The sequence below is a fragment of the Protopterus annectens genome, chromosome 5.part0, assembly GCF_019279795.1.
Source record: "Protopterus annectens isolate FY-2018-M chromosome 5.part0, PAN1.0, whole genome shotgun sequence".
In the NCBI taxonomy this organism is placed as follows: domain Eukaryota; kingdom Metazoa; phylum Chordata; order Ceratodontiformes; family Protopteridae; genus Protopterus; species Protopterus annectens.
In genome coordinates, this window is record NC_056735.1 from 1,695,923,049 (window position 1) to 1,695,942,016 (window position 18,968).

General features: G+C 37.9%; 1 protein-coding gene across 1 annotated transcript in view; it reads right to left on the reverse strand.

Moving 5' to 3' along the window:
- SPAG17 (sperm associated antigen 17) overlaps positions 1–18,968 on the reverse strand; it is a 3,638,922-nt gene that overhangs the window by 1,570,217 nt on the left and 2,049,737 nt on the right. The window contains exon 23 of the mRNA XM_044071485.1: positions 3,815–3,955. Coding sequence (XP_043927420.1) covers positions 3,815–3,955 — 141 coding nt within the window. The remainder of the gene's footprint in view (positions 1–3,814; positions 3,956–18,968) is intronic.

Sequence of the window (18,968 nt, forward strand, 5' to 3'; positions counted from 1 at the left end):
TTTATGATTGTGCTATAAAGGTTATCTCTCAGTTTAAGGTCAGTACAGACAGGATGTCTAGAGCTAGAAGATTTTTGTATTGTCTTGGAAGAGAAGTAATTATCAAGTTTGAGATGTAGATGTATTTTATTGCTTTACGACTTCCTAGCAGCTGCACAGCTCTGAGGAAACATCTGAAGGCTATGTATTTTTCACACAGAGATGTTAAATTATGTTAGTTTATGACAAAGGGGGTTTAGCTTGGGAATTAAACGTCAGGTGACAAAAAGTGATGTCATCCAAGCTAACCCAGCAGTAACATTTGATATTAATTTAAAAACTCTCTGAGAGAGAGACTGTGCATTTTGTATTTTGCCTTTGACCTGGAAACATCCACGCATCACTCATCTGCACTTGCCTTGCTGTAAGTAAGGTTTTTAGGGCATAGTAACTCTTTTAGATTCAGTTAGAAATATAATAAAGTATAGCTTAGATGTTTTTTTTTTATTTATTTGAGACTGTCCTGTAATGTTGTTTTAAATATTTCCTGGGATTTTGAACTCTGATGTAACTGATTGCTTACTGAGTATTGTCTTGTCCTTTTACTATTTATTTATTATTAAATATATTTAAACCTATCTTTGTGGCTGATATTTATGAGATATTTAAGCTCTTAGCGTACTTGCATATCAATATGGTGACACTGTTCAGGTCATTCCTAAATAGCCTTGCTCTTGATCAGACTACCATTTGGATAATAGTAACATTACACAGTAGGATAGGACACTCTTTAAGGGCCTTAAGTAGCTGATAAAGAGTTGCTTGTGGCAGCTGGAACTAACTTATAGTCTGGGCACAAAGGGGAATAGCTAGTAAACCTGTGCCAGCCTTTCCCAGGTGTGTGTGTGTGTGTGTGTGTGTGTGTGTGTGTGTGTGTGTGTGTGTGTGTGTGTGTGTGTGTGTCAGCTACTTGGGCAGGGACGCAAAGCACTGGCTGGACAGAGAGAGTGCTGGAGGTTTTAGCCTGGCCCTATAGCTGTGCTAGTGGGGAGTCTTATTGGGGATCTGGAGAAAGAGGGAGAAACCAGCACCAGATTGACTGTGACCTCTGAGTGCTCTTACAGGAAATTGCACTATACTGTGTATGTACTTGTCATCCTCCCAGTATGTACGCTCCCCACTGTTGCCAGTGGTGAGGATTGAGTTGAATTATTTTCTTTAAAAAAATCTCCAAATGCAAGTAAGTTAAGTAGATGACAAACCCCATTCTTAGATTCAGGCAACTTAAGCATTTGTATATAATGTTTCATTTGACAAGAAAATTCTGTACTGTACCAGTTAATTCTACCATATTATTTATGATTTCTTTACATTTATACTCTGTCACAGAACTTCTGGACTAACAGAATGTGTTTTCAAGATCAGCATCCGCAAACAGATGAGAATGTACCCTTTGAACATAAAGGGGGTGGGGGTGTTCTGATTTTGTTTTTTTCTTCCCTGATTACCCTTCTCTTGCACTGATGAAGGTTCACATTTCTAAACAATAAATGCAGATATGTGCTTGTCCTGGGAAGTGACCAAAGCAGGTCCCTCTCCCTTTTGTAGTGTTGTAGCCTTAAGAAAGTAAGTAAAGTAGATTACTATGTAGATTCATACCATTAAATAACATTTACATAAATCAGGTCATTTTAAATATGTGTTGAGATTTTTTTATAAGCAACACTAAGACTTTTGAGGGCCCACAAAATGTATTAAAAAATGCCTGAACATCTGACCAAGCCATCTTTATTTGGCATCAAAATCCATGCTTATGTGCATGCTTCTGTATTATGCCTCTATCTGATACATCTTACATATGAGAGAACTTTTGTTATATGGTACAGTAACTTAAATATACCTAAATATGTTTATGTTTTGTTTTTTTTTACATTTTGCACTGCTAAAAAGTACAGGAACGGACAGAAGCAAATTTAAAAGTAATCCTTAATAAAAAAGTTTATCTCTAAAGGCTTACTGAATCAAGCCATACCCAATGCTTCTAAATTATTTATAGGAAAACAGTGTAAAGAGGGGTATCAGGTGTTGTGTGATGAAAGCATATATTTTATAGCTGAAGTTTCAAACCAAGCTGCTGATTTATGAATATTATTTCATGCATTAGTTGAATGAAGTACATAAGGGCTCCTTTCACAGTTATTTAGAATGCATTTTATGATATAATCCTGACAATTTAAAATCCTAAAAATCAAAGTTGCAGACATAGACACTTACATACTTATCAATCATTTTACCATCCTTGACAGAAAAGGAAGGAATGGAATTAATTAAATGTTTAGCAATAGCTGGATTAACTAAAGCTATTGCTGCTTGGTCAGGTTTGGGATGAGTGTATATAAACTTGAGAGACAAAGAAATTTTATGCAATCTATCTGCTTTATTTAGGGGTTGCAGACTATCAGGGAAACTCAAGGCAGTGACACACACATCCTCCAATACTGACAGGACAGGACGGATAAGAGAATGTTCTGGAAATTCCATTTGCAACAGCTCATAGTATTTTCTGAGGGAATAAGAAATCTTAGTGTTTACCCAGTGAAAAACTAGCACATTCTGGAAATAGTTTCAGATAAAGAGAATCCTCAGAGGGAGAATTAGATACTAAGCTCTCCTCTAAGTCGGAATCAGAAAACTGAGAAGAAACCCCTTCATCTTCTTGTCCAGATGCAGAATCTTGTATCGCTTCAGAAAAAGAGGAGTCCCTTTTTCTTATACCAGAAATTACCTTATAACAGGGATAAATAGCCTGAAATAGACTTTGACCCATACCTAATACACTACTCCTGTCCAGATGGATTTGAGCAGGAGTGGATAAATGTTTAGTTTTCTGTTTCTTTTTGACATGAAAATTGTGACAGATTTATTAATGGCAGCAATAGCTTCCCCAGGGATAGGTAAAACATTCTGGTTGAACAGGGGTATCTTCCCTGTCCCATTCCCAAGACTGACAAGTGTGCTTCTCCCTTACCCACTATGGGGACCCCAACAGCTGCAGAGGACATGAATAATTCCTGGTCCATAGTGGCTGTAGTTGCTACATCAGAGAGATCCAGGGAAAAAGATGAGTGGTTTGAGGAACCAGGTTTGGCCACAGTGGAGTCACCCACCTGCGGCTAAGGCAAATTGCTAGCCTGCTCTGTTATGGAAAAGGCTGCTTTCTTAACATTTTGTTTTTGTGACAGGAAGAAGGACCAACTGTGATTCTGTAGTCTGATCCATGGTCAAGACGATAAAGGTGCCTCTATCCTGGGGAAGCCAAGCAGCACAAGTTGGTAAAACTTTAAAGTCCTAAAACGTCACTTTTTCCCTGCACAAACTCAGTAAAAAGCACTTTAATACACAAGCTGCCTGTTGATCCTCAAATGCCCAGAGAAGAGTTCTCTCCTTGGCAGCAATAAATCTCTAAAGGGCTTGGCTTACAAGGTGTACTGAAGCTTTAGAAGATGGCAGGGTATTATATCCTTAGCAGGATATAACCCCAAATAGCTATCCCAAAATGCCACGGAGGCAGTGGGAATGATGAACATCCCCTTTGTTGTAGTTCTTTCACATCCCTGCCATTAATGTGAGATTTCCATTCCTTAGAGAATACACGTATATCTCCCCACACATTTGCAGTTGCATTTTTGCTATTCCAAGGATCAGCATTATGGTCCTTGAATATTCTAACAGCACACACACTGCACAATGAGGTCTCTTCCTTCTGTAAAATAAGTGCAAGAAATCAATTTCAATATATTCCAGCTCACATTTGTAGCTAGTAAAACTTACTTACTGTCTTTCTCAGGCAACTCTCCACTTCCAGATTTCTCTTTTGAAGGTTTTGGAAAACTATCCATAGCTGTTATTGGATCAACAATATGAATACAAAACAGATGATTGTCTTTCATGACACTAACTTCAACAAAAGAGGCACCTGTGATGAGAAACAAAAGATCACAGAAAAGTTAATTTCTGGGTAATCTATTTTCAGTTAAAGAAAAGAGAGAAAATAAGTGAAAAAGAACAGTTATTTGAGGTCCTATCCATAACAGCAGATGTTGATGAAAAAGACTTGCTGAAGTAAAATGTGTGATTCTGTTTACAGACACTCTGGCAACAGCTACCATTAAGCCCAGTTTTCTGGCTTTCAGACTGACATTAGTTAATGTACACTACATATATAAAACAGATGTTATCTCACTCCAGCTTTAGTTCCTCAGGCAACAATGCAATAATTATGACACTGTAGTCACATCAATAACTATTTGCATCTTATAACATGTAGGCTAGAAAACAGAATTCTAAAAAAGAGGGTAATAAAGAAATGGTATCTTTACTGCAAATTTCTTTCTCAGTTTTATTTATTTATTTTATTTATTTGCAGTTTGTTAACCAGCAAAGTCCATTGGGCTAAAATGAGCCCGTTTTCAATGGAGGCTCGGGGAGAAAAGCTCCATATACAATTATTACAAAGCTAATATCAACAAAGTTAAGTACAATACAATTTTCAAAACTACTAAAAACACAGTAATACAGAAGACAGAATAATAACATTTGAGAAAAGGTGTTGTAACAAATAAGTGAATGAAATTAAAGCATAAGTATTTTGATTAAAAATTATTTTCTTACTTGAATTCCAGTGCCCACTATTATACAGAGTAACATATGACAATGAAGTGCTAGGAACACTTTGGGTGATACTGTGGGGAGCAGTACTACAGATGGAAATAAATACATAATCTGATGTATTTCTTTTGAATCAAAGAAAAATTTCTCTTGGAATGTATCAAACACATCTCCCCGAAAAAGTATTCCTGCATAAGAAATGGAGATTCATATCTTTTTGTTCAGCTTAACACAATTCATCATCATAATCATCACCACTATCATCATCAACACACTTTTCACATTTCTACACAAGGTTGAGGCCTCACCCATAATGCCATTACCTCTCTTGAGTCAGGGCCACTTACCTACCTTCTTCAAAAGTCATACCTGATTGTTGCAGGTTTCCTTTCATGCAATCCATCCACATCTTGGCTGGCATCCTCATTTTATCTCACCTTCTTTCTGTCTCTTCCAAATCTTGTTTAACAAATCATCTTCTGCTTTCCTGCATATGTGACAGAACCACCATAAACTACACACCTTGATCTTTTCTGCAATTGTGCCTACCTTGGCTTCTGTTCTGATGGCCTCATTTCTTTGTCTGTCTCACAGTGTGCATCATACTACCCATTCTCAAACATTTCTTCTTCATCGCTATAAGCTTCCCCGGCTGTTCCTCTTTCACATTGCCCATGTTTCTGTGCTATACAGAAGCACTGGTCACACCACTGTTTTGTACACCTTACTTACTTGTTACTAAAACAACATACTTCCCAAGATATTATTCAATAAATAACATTTGCATAATTTGCAGAAAAGCAGTTAATTAGCCTCCACTCAGAAAAAAACAGATGACTGAAGTAAAATAATAGCTGCAATAAAACTATTTTAAAAACTTCAACCTAACACCATGAGATTCTTGAAATTGAACTGCCATGTTCGGACGGTAATAAATAAATGTACATTCCTCTTAGTCTGAATTCCACTATAACCAGGGCAAGGTGCATAGGAAAAAAACTTAAGATTGAACTGGAAAATGATGGAGCTGAACCCTTACTAATAACTTAGAAATGTCTCACGAGGGCAGAATATTGAAATATGTTTATAAGTATCCCTCAATGATGTGCAAATTCAGACTGTTATCAAAATAAGTTAGTTACAAGTGTACTACTTACTGTGGTTTGTAAATGGTGCCAAAGGTATTCCACGAAGAAACACATTGATAAAGACATATTTATGCCAAGGTGTGCTTAAATAGCAGCCATATTAAGCTTTGCATGGGTGGGATTTCAGTTTTCTAATGCTGTGGTCTTTGATTAGGTTGGCAAGTCTTAGATTTCAAGAGATCTCCACACTTTAATAGAAGGAAGATCTGGAGCAAAACCTGTTTGCATTAAAAAGGAAATAGAACCTACTCTGTTATCATCTTTCTTACCCTTTAGGAAAGATAGGCTTCATCCTGGTTACCATGTAATTGGACATTTTCTGGAAATGACTACGGAATGTTGAGCAGGACCCTCTGAAGAAGCACAAACTTTAAAACATCTCTTACATAATGGTCTGCTAAAATTTTCTAAGTTCTCCTCCAAGTCTTGATTGTAGTCCTAACAAGCAAGTCTTATAACTGGTGGCAAAAAAGGGATGTAAAAGGTATGAGGGGAAGTAAATCTCCTTGCTGCAGATGGACAGGAAGCTTAAATGTTAATTTAGAAGATTTGTCTACCCAAAGCAAAAATAATGGGCTAAAATAACTATGGACTGAAAAAAACTACTCTGTTAGGATGCTTATCACCTCTTCTATTGAGGTGTTTGCTGCTACCAAAAGTGTAGACTTTTCTGCCTGATCCCTGAGGCTAGAGTCCTAATTACTTTCCTTCTTACTAGCAAAGGGGAACTTTTTAAGCACCTCCTGCCGATTTATAATGTGGACAATATGTGGTAAAATACAAAACAGTTGACACACACCATTTGTTTTCCTTTATTCTCTCCACTGTGGATCAGGAAAAGAAAAAAAAAATGTGTTCAAACCACAGTGAACACCAGAGGATATACAGACAGCTCTAAAATTAGTTCTGTTGTACTGTGGATAGTAAACCTGTCCTCTACATTTAACAGAAGCAGCAGCAGCTGATTTAACAAGAAGGTGCAGTGTGGTAAGTTGTTTTGCATATATAATGAAACAACATATCTACAGTCTCAACATCTTACGCATTTTATTTCCCAAAGTGTTTAACTTGAAGCTGGTTATAAAGAAATTAGCTGAGAGCTGTTTTTAAAAAGTTTATAAAGCCATGTGTCCATGTGGAGTTAAAACTTCCAATAACAAGGTTAAAACAATTCTGTGAAGTCCATCAGGGTAAAATGAAATGAGTAGGTTTAAACTAGCTTTCAGAAAAATATCTTTTAAAAGCACTGAATTACTGAGAAATAATGTCTGAGACTACAAACACAACTTCTGATAGTGCCTGGATATTCTAATATAGTTGGAGATACTGACACTTACAGGCCAATTTGTCTGACAGAGCCCAAGTAATTTCCTAAAACATTTGCCTCTGCTTGAAAAACTGTATTGTGTACTTCCAGTGCTCAAACATAAAATTCAAGAAAGCAGACAAACTAAATTCAAGGTGAAATAGTAATGCATTTCCATATGTTCTTCAAAAAATTCAGACATAGAAACCTTTCTTTCTTATAAATAGTTATTTGGTGTAGGGTGATCTTGCCTTACACTGTGCAATGTAATTCAAACACTTGCATTAGCTACCTTCATTTAAAAAAGTAGAATGAATCACTGTAATTCTGTTAAAATACTAAAGTTCAAGAATTTTCAGCTATACTTTACAATTTTTATCACTTTTCTAATCAGGCAACAACTCTGTCAGCATTTACAAACAACAGTCCAAATAATACACTTGCGACTGACTTATTTTTATTACAGTCTGAATCTGTGAGGCATTAAACTGGCTTCTAATAAAAATAAATAAATAAACAAACAGTATAAATTTTTAATCTTTCAACAAGTTTAAGCACCAAAACTACACACAGAACTTCATATGAACTGAAAGGAAGTGGTCATTTAGAAGAACTGGCCCCAAGTTATCTTCACTTTTTATTTTATTTTATTTACACTTGTTTACTGAGGTAGTGCACTGATCAGTGCTGACCAATTTCAGGCTCAGCCTGGGTGAAATACAAAACATTTCATAAACAAAAATATACAGAAATGTAAGCAAAACAGAGTAGTTCAGACAAATTATATGGACAAAAACGTGTATATACCTTCAAATGAACAAGCACAGTGCAATGTACAATCAAGCAGAGTGTATTGCACAATACATACATTCGTTTCTAAAGTGGGTTAATATAGTAATAACCCACACCTGGATGTGGGTAATGCTGGATTTACCCACGGTTGGTGTGGTTTGGTCACGAGGGCGAAGCCCGAGTGGCCAAACAAAGCCAACAGTGGGTAAATCCAGCATTACCCACACCCAGAAGTGGGTTATTGCTATTATACAATGACATTATTTAAGAAAAAAAAAATTACTTTTCTTAAATAATGGCATTGTATAATGCCTCCTTGCTGCCCTTACACAGCTGTCTGGTATTCTGCAGCAGTTCTGATGTACTGAGCATGCATATGCCTACACAGTACATCAGAGCTGTGGGCAAAAGCAACGGAGAAAGCAAGATCTCTGTTGCTTTTTACAAACTGTTTTGCTATGTTAAATGGGTTTAACATAGCGAGACAGCTTTAAAAAAAAGCAAAGGAGAATCTCCGTTGCTTATTTTAAAGCTGTCTCGCTATGTTAAACCCATTTAACATAGCGAAACAGTTTTGAAAAAAGCAACAGAGAAAGCAAGATCTCCGTTGCTTTTTACAAACTGTTTCGCTATGGTAAATTGGTTTAACATAGCGAGACAGCTTGAAAAAAAAGCAACGGAGAATCTCCGTTGCTTTTTTTAAAGCTGTCTCGCTATGTTAAACTCGTTTAACATAGCGAGACAGTGTTGCTGTAAGAGTTACAGTAATGGAAAAAGACTGGGTGACCGGACCTTTTTCCATTACTATAACTCGGATTTACAACGTGCACACTGACCAATCAGCGTGCACATTTTTGAATATTAATGGGGGGTCGTTGTATAATCTTCAATGAATCGTAAGAGAGGAGAGGAGACTCAGAAAGGAGACAGGTTAAGTGATATGTCCTGTTTTGAAGCAGAAGCATTTGGCTTTGATTAAAAAGTGCTTTTAAGTTGCATCCTGAATTTGGAATAAGTGTTGATTTCCTTAATTTTGATGGGCAGAGCTTGCCAAAGAGTAGGTGCCTGACAGGAGAAAGCATGTGCAGTGCTGCGGAGATTGGTTCTAGGGGTGGTGAGAGTTGGTGTGGCTTATGAGTACTGTCTCAGGTTATATGAGGAGGTTTTTCATGAAATCTAGCTGCAAGGAGAGTAAATGTATGGAGTTGGAGTATTGTAGAGTTGGGATCCTAAAAGTAGGTTAGATTTTCTTTTAAGGGTAGCCATTTGCCTATTTCTAGGGTGATACAATGATGCTCACAAACAGGTGAGTTTGTAATGAATCAGTAGGTGCTGTTAGAGATAGTCTGGAGTATGGAAGTACTTTTCATGGAGGCAGAGGCAAAAATTGGGAGCCCATATTCAAGCTGAGAAAGAACTCCTTTGCCAGTGACTGTTCTGGCTAGTTGATGTAGAAAAAAGGAGATATTTTTGGCCCTGAAGAATAGAGAATTTATTTAGGCTATCACTTTGTCTATGTGGAAATCGAAGTTTAGTGACTGATCAAAGCATAGTCCTGGGTATTTGAAAGTGGAGGTTAATTCTCCGTAATGGTTATGTAGCTCAAAGATAGTTAAAGACTTAGGTGCTTGGTGAAGTTTCTCTGTTCCAAAAAGCATAGTGTTGGCCCTGGTGGGGTTGAGAAGTAGTTTATTTTTTATGAGACATTGATTGAGATCATGTAAGTCTGACTGGAGTTGGCATAAATGTTGGTGTGTGAGTGACTGATCTGTAAATGACCAATACATCAGCACAGAGGATAAGTGAGAGATGTGAGAGATCACAAGGAAGTTTGTTAATTAATATGGAGAAGAGGATGGGAAAGAATGGATCCTTGTGGTATACCTTAGGTAACAGCTGCACATTCTGAGGATCCCATTTTAACTCTGAAATGCCTGTCAATGAGGAAGTTTTTAAACCAGGGAGAGGTGTATGGACTGATACCAATTTCAACTGACATACTTGCAGGATATTAGAAAGTACTGGAAGCTGGGGGAGTATTTTTTGACCCATGATTCTATGACTGCTAAAATGTCTGGGATGTGCTGGTTAATAAAAGCACTTATGTGGTCTAGCTTGCTTCTGATGCTATGTGCATTGCAGAGGAACAGGTCAGTGTACGAAGAAAGTAGTTCTGATGTTGACGAAAGGGAGTACTTGGGCCTGGGTTGGATTGAATATTTTTCTTAAGAAGGAGTACAAAGATTTATGGAATATAGTCTGAAGGAGGTCTTCTGTGTTTTTAAGGAGACATAAAATGTTTGTGAGGCTTAGCAGTCATATAGAAGAGTGCTGGGGGTTGTGGGGTGGTTTGTTGTTAAGGAAGTATTGGAAGTAGGGGTAATGCATAATGATACGGTGATTGGTTGTTTGTTTTATGATAATGCTTATCATTAGTTGTAGGGGTGCTGGAATTGAACAGGAAAGAAGGAGGAGGTAGAACAGGGTAAGCTGTGGAAAGATAAACTTTTTACTGATTGGATGTGTCTTGAGTTTGTGTAGAAAGTTATACATGGCAGTTAAGACTTTCAGTAATATTATAATACTGATTATGAGGACAGTGAGATGAGAGGGTTATGTGGTTTTATGGTGGTGGCTTTTTAAGATATGTGTCTAAACAGTGGAGATCAGAGCAAATATAATGGGTGGCCTAGGGGTGGCAGGGGAATTGGGGCTGGAGGAGAGCAAATTGGGACACAACTACCACTGTTTTGACAGTTAATCAGTCAAGGCCTTTGTCTAGCCATGAGCTCAAAAAGGGTAGGTAGAAATGCATGAGTTTTTCATAAATGAGAGCCTGGAGAAAAGAGATGATGCTAGTATTTGTATGACAGTAAAGCAATGCATGTTGTTCCATCACTATCATGGGGGTAGGCTAACCCTAGAGGGGATGTATCAGTTGAGATGGAAGTGTTTTGAGAGGAAGAGTCAAGCAGAGAGCACACACAGATATACCTCCTGCCTTAACATAGTTATATAAAAGAAAAAGCAGAAGTGTAAGACACTAAGCACAACTGGCATAATAAGTGGGAAATACACCTTAAGTGCTTTTCTTTTTGCTTGCTTTTCCTTTCATAAGGTGCCTGTGGGAAGAGGTTGAGTAGAATCTACTACACAGCTGATAGTTTAAACAGAATTTTAAAACGTTTTAAAACAGAATTAATCCAGAATGCTTTCAATTTACAGCCCAACAGAGTTATTTCCTGTGCAATGACCTGGGTAGTTACAGACAATCTAAAAAAAAAAAAAAAAAAAAAAAGTAGTCTTCAAATTGCTTCAGAAATGCTTTAGATATCTGTCAGAACAGAATTCTTCATTCCTAAGATATTACTGCATAAATGGCATTTATATAATTTTCAGATAAGCATGATTAATTCAGTCCGCACTGAGAAAAGGTAAATGACTGAAACAAAATGATCATGCAGTGCAGCAATTTAGAATGCTGACAAATTACTGAGACCATAAGAAATACAAATTTTTAAACAAAAACATTCTTCTGTCACCTGTCTGGAAAATATTTTTCAAAGCAAAAATATTAACAAATGTGTTACAGAAACCCAGCGATGGATTCCCCTTCTCTTGTGATATACATAGATGAAGCCTTGACTCCTTCTCACATGGCCCAGGTTAGATTAATGGTATGGGCAAAGGCAGAATAAGGTGGGTGGGATTTGAGTGAGCGGCCAGTGCTGGCTAACTCATCCTAGCGGGACAGGGTCATGACTTCACTTGCTGCTCTAGTGATATCTACAGAAGTGCAGGCAGATCACCTCAGTAAGGAGCCATGTACTGCTTCGCCAAGATACTTGACATGCATAGTGGCAAGCATGTACCTGTTGGTAGCAGAGAAGGTATGGTACACAAACTGCTAGGGAGTGGAGACTAGCAATATATATAAAAATTCTCCACTCTCACACCAGAGGACATATCCATTCCTGGCATACAATTCTCACTTCAAGGGGAAGGAACTGGCTTGGTTGTTCTGGCCTCTAGAAGAAAATAATGGGTCTTTTGGGTGCTAGATGGAGAGGTAGCGAGGACCCAAAAAATATAAAACACAATGACAGCAATGGGGGAATGTCATTAAAGACCACAAGCTAGGGGACAATCATGTGAAGGACCTTCCATCCTGCAGACAAACATTTTACTACATTGTTCCTACCACGAATATAGCAAATAGGTTAATTATGTTTTTGTTAGTTCAAATAAATTGCATATATTCCTTACAGCACAGCATTTTCCATCAGCCCTCTCGGATTACTATTACTTGATAGCTTTGATCTTGCATTTGGGTATCAAATCACCTTTTATTCCACAAAACTTTGATGCACTTATTAAATATTCAACCTCAAAGGGAGCATCTTAGATGGAGTTCCCTTAAGAAAATTCTCAGAATATTCAAAAAAGCAGGGTTTTGGGGAATACAGAAGGAACAACTTGAAAGTTGATAACCAATACAAAGAAAACTTCAGTGATATAATAGTGAGATGGCAACTTCAGCAGTTAAAATGGGAAATTCAACAGTCTTATGACCACATGGGAGACATGGAAAACATTTTCAGTGGAAGAAAATATTACTTCTCTTAAATTATAGGTTGTCTGATTTAGTGACAAAGACAGAGGAATGTTTATCATGTCCATCAGGGACCGGCATGGCCTGGCCTAATAGGACCAATATAAAATTAATGCAATGATGATAACTCTACCAACACTTTTAGCAGCCTTGGAGCTACTGCTCAGCAGAAAGGAGACATGATTTTCAGTTCTATGATCTCCTACTTTTAAATACAGTGGAAAGAGACAGATGCTTAAACAATAAAATACATTAAAGGAAACTGTACATGCAATCAGTGCACTTCCAACAAGCAAAGTTCTAAGGCCAGCTGTATTTTAAGCTTGGGTATATAAGACATAAAACAGCTTGAAGTCGTTATTTCTTCTAGTACAAAAAGCTATTCTTTTACCTAGATCATAGTACTTGGCACCTGTTGTTTTTCTCCCACAGGATGGTTGGGTCTCACTCCCCATTAAATTACAGGCCACCTTAGTAGGACAGCTCAGAATGAACTTACAAGCTAAAATTTGCCAAAAACTTCTTGAAAGTACAGTTGCATAAGTCCTACTTACCTGTAATAACAGATATTCAAAGAACATACTGCCTTAGTGGCATATGGGTAGTAGTGTCCTGCTACCCTCCATCTGGCAGTCCATCAAAGCTTAGAGTTCCTCCCACTGCTACCTATGGGTGTGAAGGACCAATCATCTGGCAGGACCAGAACTGCCCTTCAAACCCACAGACAGGACCCTTCAGTTTTCTAGGGTCCAGCAGGAACAGCAGATGAAAATGCAAGATTTGCATACATCTACTGTTCCAAACCAAAAAACACACACACAACCGTAAGGCTGATAAACAAAACTCAGCAGCAACTCCAACAGCAAACTATATACATCCAACAAAAGGGGCATGGTGGGAGACTACTGCCAGTAAGGTAATGTATTCTATGAACATCTACTGTTACAGGTAAGAAAGCCTCAACGCAACTATACTATGTTCAACAGCCATGATGCTTACTGGCATATGGGTAGATTCCCAAACCTTACTAACCTGAAAGGAGGAAGGATAAAGTTCCAGGAGGTGTTGAAGAATAGTCCCCATGAAGCCTGCTTTCATACCTCTCAACTGTACCGAATTACTCGGTTTGTACCGAGTTTTGGGGTCTAAATATTGGGGTGCCACGATTCCCGAATGGCACTCCTTCAGTCCCGATTTTTTTCAAGTTTTTTTTTTTTTAATTTTTTTTCCCACGCTTTTTGAGCTGACGTCATCACATGCGCGATGACATCAGCTCCACCAGCCTGTCGGAATTGAGCTCAAAGGCTTTCCCGGCTGGCTGTTTGAAATCCAAGCGCACTAAAGGAAACGACTGAGCTACTAAGCAGGAGGTACTGATCATTTCTGTCAACGGACTAGAGCGCACTGAATTGTAAGCATGTACTACTTTTTTTCTTCTTCATGGGCTTATTTAAGGTATTCAGATGAAATATTTTATTTTCGACAGAGTTATTGCAAACTAGCTGTTTGAAATCCAAGAGGAACTGATTGAGCTGTTAAGCAGGAGGTTCTGCTCATTTCTGTGAATGGAGGAGCGCACTGAATTTTAAGCAGGTACTGCTCTCCATGGGCTTATTTAAGGTATTTGAATGGAATATTTTAATTTCAACAGTGTTATTTTACAGAAAAGTTATTGCTAGTTGGAATTGAGTTTGAGGGCTTTTCCGGCTGTTTGAAATCCGAGCGTGCACAAACGGAGTTACTAAGACTGCTATTAGTGTTAAGTATCTAATTTTTATTTTCAAAAGAAGTTATTTCTGGTGTGTGCGGGCTCAAGGGCTTTCCCGGCTGTTTGAAATCCGAGTGTGCATGGACGGAGTCACTAAGACTGCTATCTAACATTTTTTTAAGTTCAAGTTCAACAGAAGTTATTTCTGGTGTGTGTGAGCTCAAGGGCTTTCACGGCTGTTTGAAATCCGAGCGTGCATGAACGGAGTTACTAAGACTGCTGTTAGTGTTAAGTATCTAACTTTTATTTTCAACAGAAGTTATTTCTGTTGCGTGTGTGTGAGCTCAAGAGCTTTCCCGGCTGTTTGAAATCTGAGCATATACGGACGGATTTAGACTGCTGTTAAGTATCTACCTTTTATTTTCAAAATAAGTTATTTCTGGTTTTGTGTTTGTGTGTGAGAGCTCAAGGGCTTTCAGCTGTTTGAAATCTGAGTGTGCATGGATGGAGTTACTAAGACTGCTGTTAACTTTTATTTTCAAATTCAACACAAGTTATTTCTGGTGTGTGTGTGTGAGCTCAAGGGCTTTCCCGGCTCTTTGAAATATGAGCATGCAGGGACGGACGGTATCTATCTTTTATTTTCAACAGAAGTTACTGCTTTTACCTTGTGTGTTTGTTTCAACAGAATTACTTATTGGCTTTGTTCAGGTTTATTGTGCTAAGAGGTTGAGAGCTCTGGTGAGAAGAAGTGAGAACTGAATTCACTAAATGATAGACATTTAAGTTTCAGTCTTCATGTATTTCAGGAAGATGCTGATTTGGAATAGTGGTATGTTGCTCTGACTATAATGCACAGGGTTCTAGGTCCAAAACTTGGTAGTGAAATGCATGGTACTGGTAAAACAACATTTTATTCTAGCAACTTTCCACATTTATACAAGCAATGTTTAAAAATATGTCCCTGGTTTTTGGTGTATGGAAGTAGACTTTTATGATGGTAATGTTCTGAAATGGGCAGTTTTGTCATTGGTTCATGCATTTTGTCTCATTGCCTACTGGAAAAATGTTAAAACAAATTTAAAATGCGCTCTTAACCTAAGTCTAACAAGTATGCTGTATTATACAAGGAATATAATTTAATAAATTCAGGAAGGTGTATCAAGCATGTAGGTTTCTTTTGTGTGCAAGGGGCCTATGATTTGAAAACAGCCCAAAGGTAATGCATCTGGCCAGTAGCGGATAAAGATTTTCTTTGGATGTGGTGTGGGTTTCAATGCTGTTTCAATGAATGCAAGTTTCAAGGGCAGAGAAGTTTTAATGCCAGGTCTATTTTCATTGTGAGACAGTATCATTGTAGAAGTAAAGCAGTATGCACACACTAGTGTTTATGGTAAATGGGGTGAAATAGTCAGGTAATGGGACATTGGAATGACTGCAGGGCAGGGGACTCTGGTGTCATATTTTGGTTGTCTCTTCTTCGGTTTGTGTTTGAAAGTTGGTATCCCACAATTCATTGGAGTGGATGGGGTTATGCAATTATGTATGCAAATTTTACGTTAATCAGCGTACAGATTTGTACCTATTTTTTATGGGCCTTGTCCAGATTTTTGATGTTTTCAGGTTGAGAGGTATGCCTGCTTTGAATTTAGAAAAGACATCTAGTTTGAAGTGCTTTGTAAAGGTATGAACAAAGGACCAAGATGCTGCCTCTAGAATACTTCTAGACTCCATTCCTTTCCAATATGCCACTGAAGAGGAAAAGGCACTGGTGGAATGTGTGTTTACCTTTTGTGGATTCACCTTGCAATTGTGGGTGTAACAAAAAACAGTACCAGAGGACAACCAATGTGCAATGGTGTGCTTAGAGACAGAATTAAAATTGGGTTGTTCTTGGTTTGTGCTTAGAGACAATTTGACACTAATGTTGAAATTATTATGTCCAAACTGTACCTCAACCCTCACAAATCTATCAATATCATCTGTGCTTATCTTCCCCCAGGCAACAATTCTACCATATTAGAAAACCTACTAAACTGGTTCTCACTTAATCTCCTCCAAGAAACAATACTTTTAGGTGACTTTAATATTGACTGGAACTTATGCAAAGAATCTAATCCATCCACCCTTATTAATTTGTATGGCTTCCATCAAAACATTAACTCCCCAACTAGAATAAACAAAAGTAATAAGAAAGAAACCATACTTGACTGGATCCTAACAAACAGTCCCCAACAAAAATATTCTACTGGAATCCTACCAGATGACCTCAGCGACCATACTCTAACATATATTATTAGGCATAAAACACATCTAGCCATACCTCCCCTAATTCGTTTATCTCGTAACAAAAAACATTTTAACATTAATCTGTTTCAAACTGAACTTAGACTAGTCAACTGGTCACCTCTTAAAACTCTCCCAATAGATGAAGCTGTTAACCTCTTTAATAATACTTTTCTTACTATTCTTGATCAACATGCCCCCTTGCGTTCTATACGCATGAAATGTAAGACAGCTCAATGGCTTACAAGTAATACAAGAAAACTAATCCGTACTAGGAATAAAGCCTGGACCAAATGGCTAACCACTAAAAACTCTTTAGATCATCTTAACTTTAAACAAAAAAGAAATATGACAAAGCGAGCCATCTTAGAAGATAAGAAGAGCTTTTATACCCAACTTCAGCAATCCTCCCACCACCAACCACATAAATTTTGGAAATCTATTAACACACTACTATCCCCTGGCAAAGTTGCAACACCTAATCCACTAGGCTCCAACCCAGACTCCCCCCTACAAACAGCAAATGCATTCAATACTTTCTTTACTTCAGCAATACTTAAACTAGCTAACCAACTAAGCCCAGACACCTCTACACTAGCTAACCCAAGCTGCACTCCTCCACCATTTCAACTCAAACCCATACCTACCTCCTATATTCTTTACTTACTTCAAAAACTTAAACCTCCATCCCCCTCAGCAGACAAATTACCAGCTGAATACCTTCAGCTAGGTGCAAATGCTATAGCCTACCCTGTCTCTATACTAATTAATAGGACCTTAATAGAAAGTACTATACCTTCAGTCTGGAAAATCTCTTACATCATCCCTCTTTTTAAAGGGGGTGACTCGTTGGAGTATTCCAACTACCGCCCCATAGCGCTGCTATCTCCTATTGCAAAAATTATGGAGAAATGCATCCACAAACAGTTGCTTAATCACCTCCTACATAATAATCTCCTTGCTAGTTGCCAACATGGCTTTCGTCCATTCCATAGCACCACCACAGCCTTACTATCCTTTATTGACTCCATTAATACAAACCGCAATAATAATATTCTTTCTTCTGCATTCTTCGTAGACCTGTCAAAAGCCTTTGACATGGTCAATCACCAACTCCTCTTACATCGTTTAAAATCTCTCTCACTTGACAATCCTGCCTTAAACTGGTTTACATCATATCTTCACAATCGGAAACAAGCTGTTTTATGGGACAACCATCTTTCTGAACTTCTCCCTACCACTATTGGGGTCCCTCAGGGCTCCATCTTAGGTCCTCTGCTTTTTTCCATTTTTATTAATGACCTGTATCTTGCCACCCCTCTTACTACTTGTATTCAATATGCTGATGACACCACCATTATTTGCTCTGCCAACAACCAAACTGACCTCCACTTCCTTACACAAAAAACTTTCACCACTATAGAAAAATGGTTCTCTAATTACTGTCTCCTCCTCAACCCTAAGAAAACCAAGCTCCTCCTCTTTGCACCCACACACATGTCTCCCTCGATTAACTTCACACTTACTTCTAACAATGGCACCCTTATCACTCCAGACCAAACAACCAAACTCCTGGGTGTTACTATTGACAACCTACTAAAATTTGACTTTCAACTCTATCATAAAAACAACAAACAGAAAACTAGGTTCTCTCTATAGAATCAAATCTTTCCTAACTCCTGAAGCTAGAACAACCATAGCTCGAACCCATTTAATCTCCACCCTATTATACGCTTCTCCCATTTATACTAATCTTTCAAAACATAACCTCAATAAACTTATATCAGCATATAACAACATTGCTAGATGCCACTGCCTCTCCATATAAAACGCATCATTGCCTGAACCTCCTAAAACTAGGGTGGCTGGAGTTACCCCACCTAATTCAATACTATCAACTTACAATTGCCCACAAAGCTCTTCACCACCCTGAGAATACTCCTATGCTCTCTACCCTAATAAAACCCTATAACAACCTGAAAAACCTACACTCTTCAAATAAAATTCTGATTCAAACTTCTGTATCAAAGAACACTGCAGGTGACTCCACATTCTCCAACTCAGTTGGCAAAATATGGAATAAACTTCCTCAGGACCTTACAGACCTAACTTCAATTCTACTATTTAAAACTAAACTGAAACACTTCCTAACCAACCACAGGATATGCTCTTGCATTAACCCTAGCTGACCTTTTTACTTCCTCCCCTCTCCTGCCACCTCTCCTCTTTATCTCTACTCTATTACTTCACACTTTCCCTTTGTGTTGGGTAACTATTCTCTCCCTACTAAAATTGACTTTAAGTAAATTTCTATTGTTAAACTTATCAATAATATAACTATTTCTGTTACATACGATGTTTACCTGAACTTACTTACCTGCTATGTCTTTGTCTGTACACCAGTTCCTGAACATACTGTAATTGAGGTTGTTTTGCTTTGTTTAGTATTGTAATTTTTGTACTTCTTAC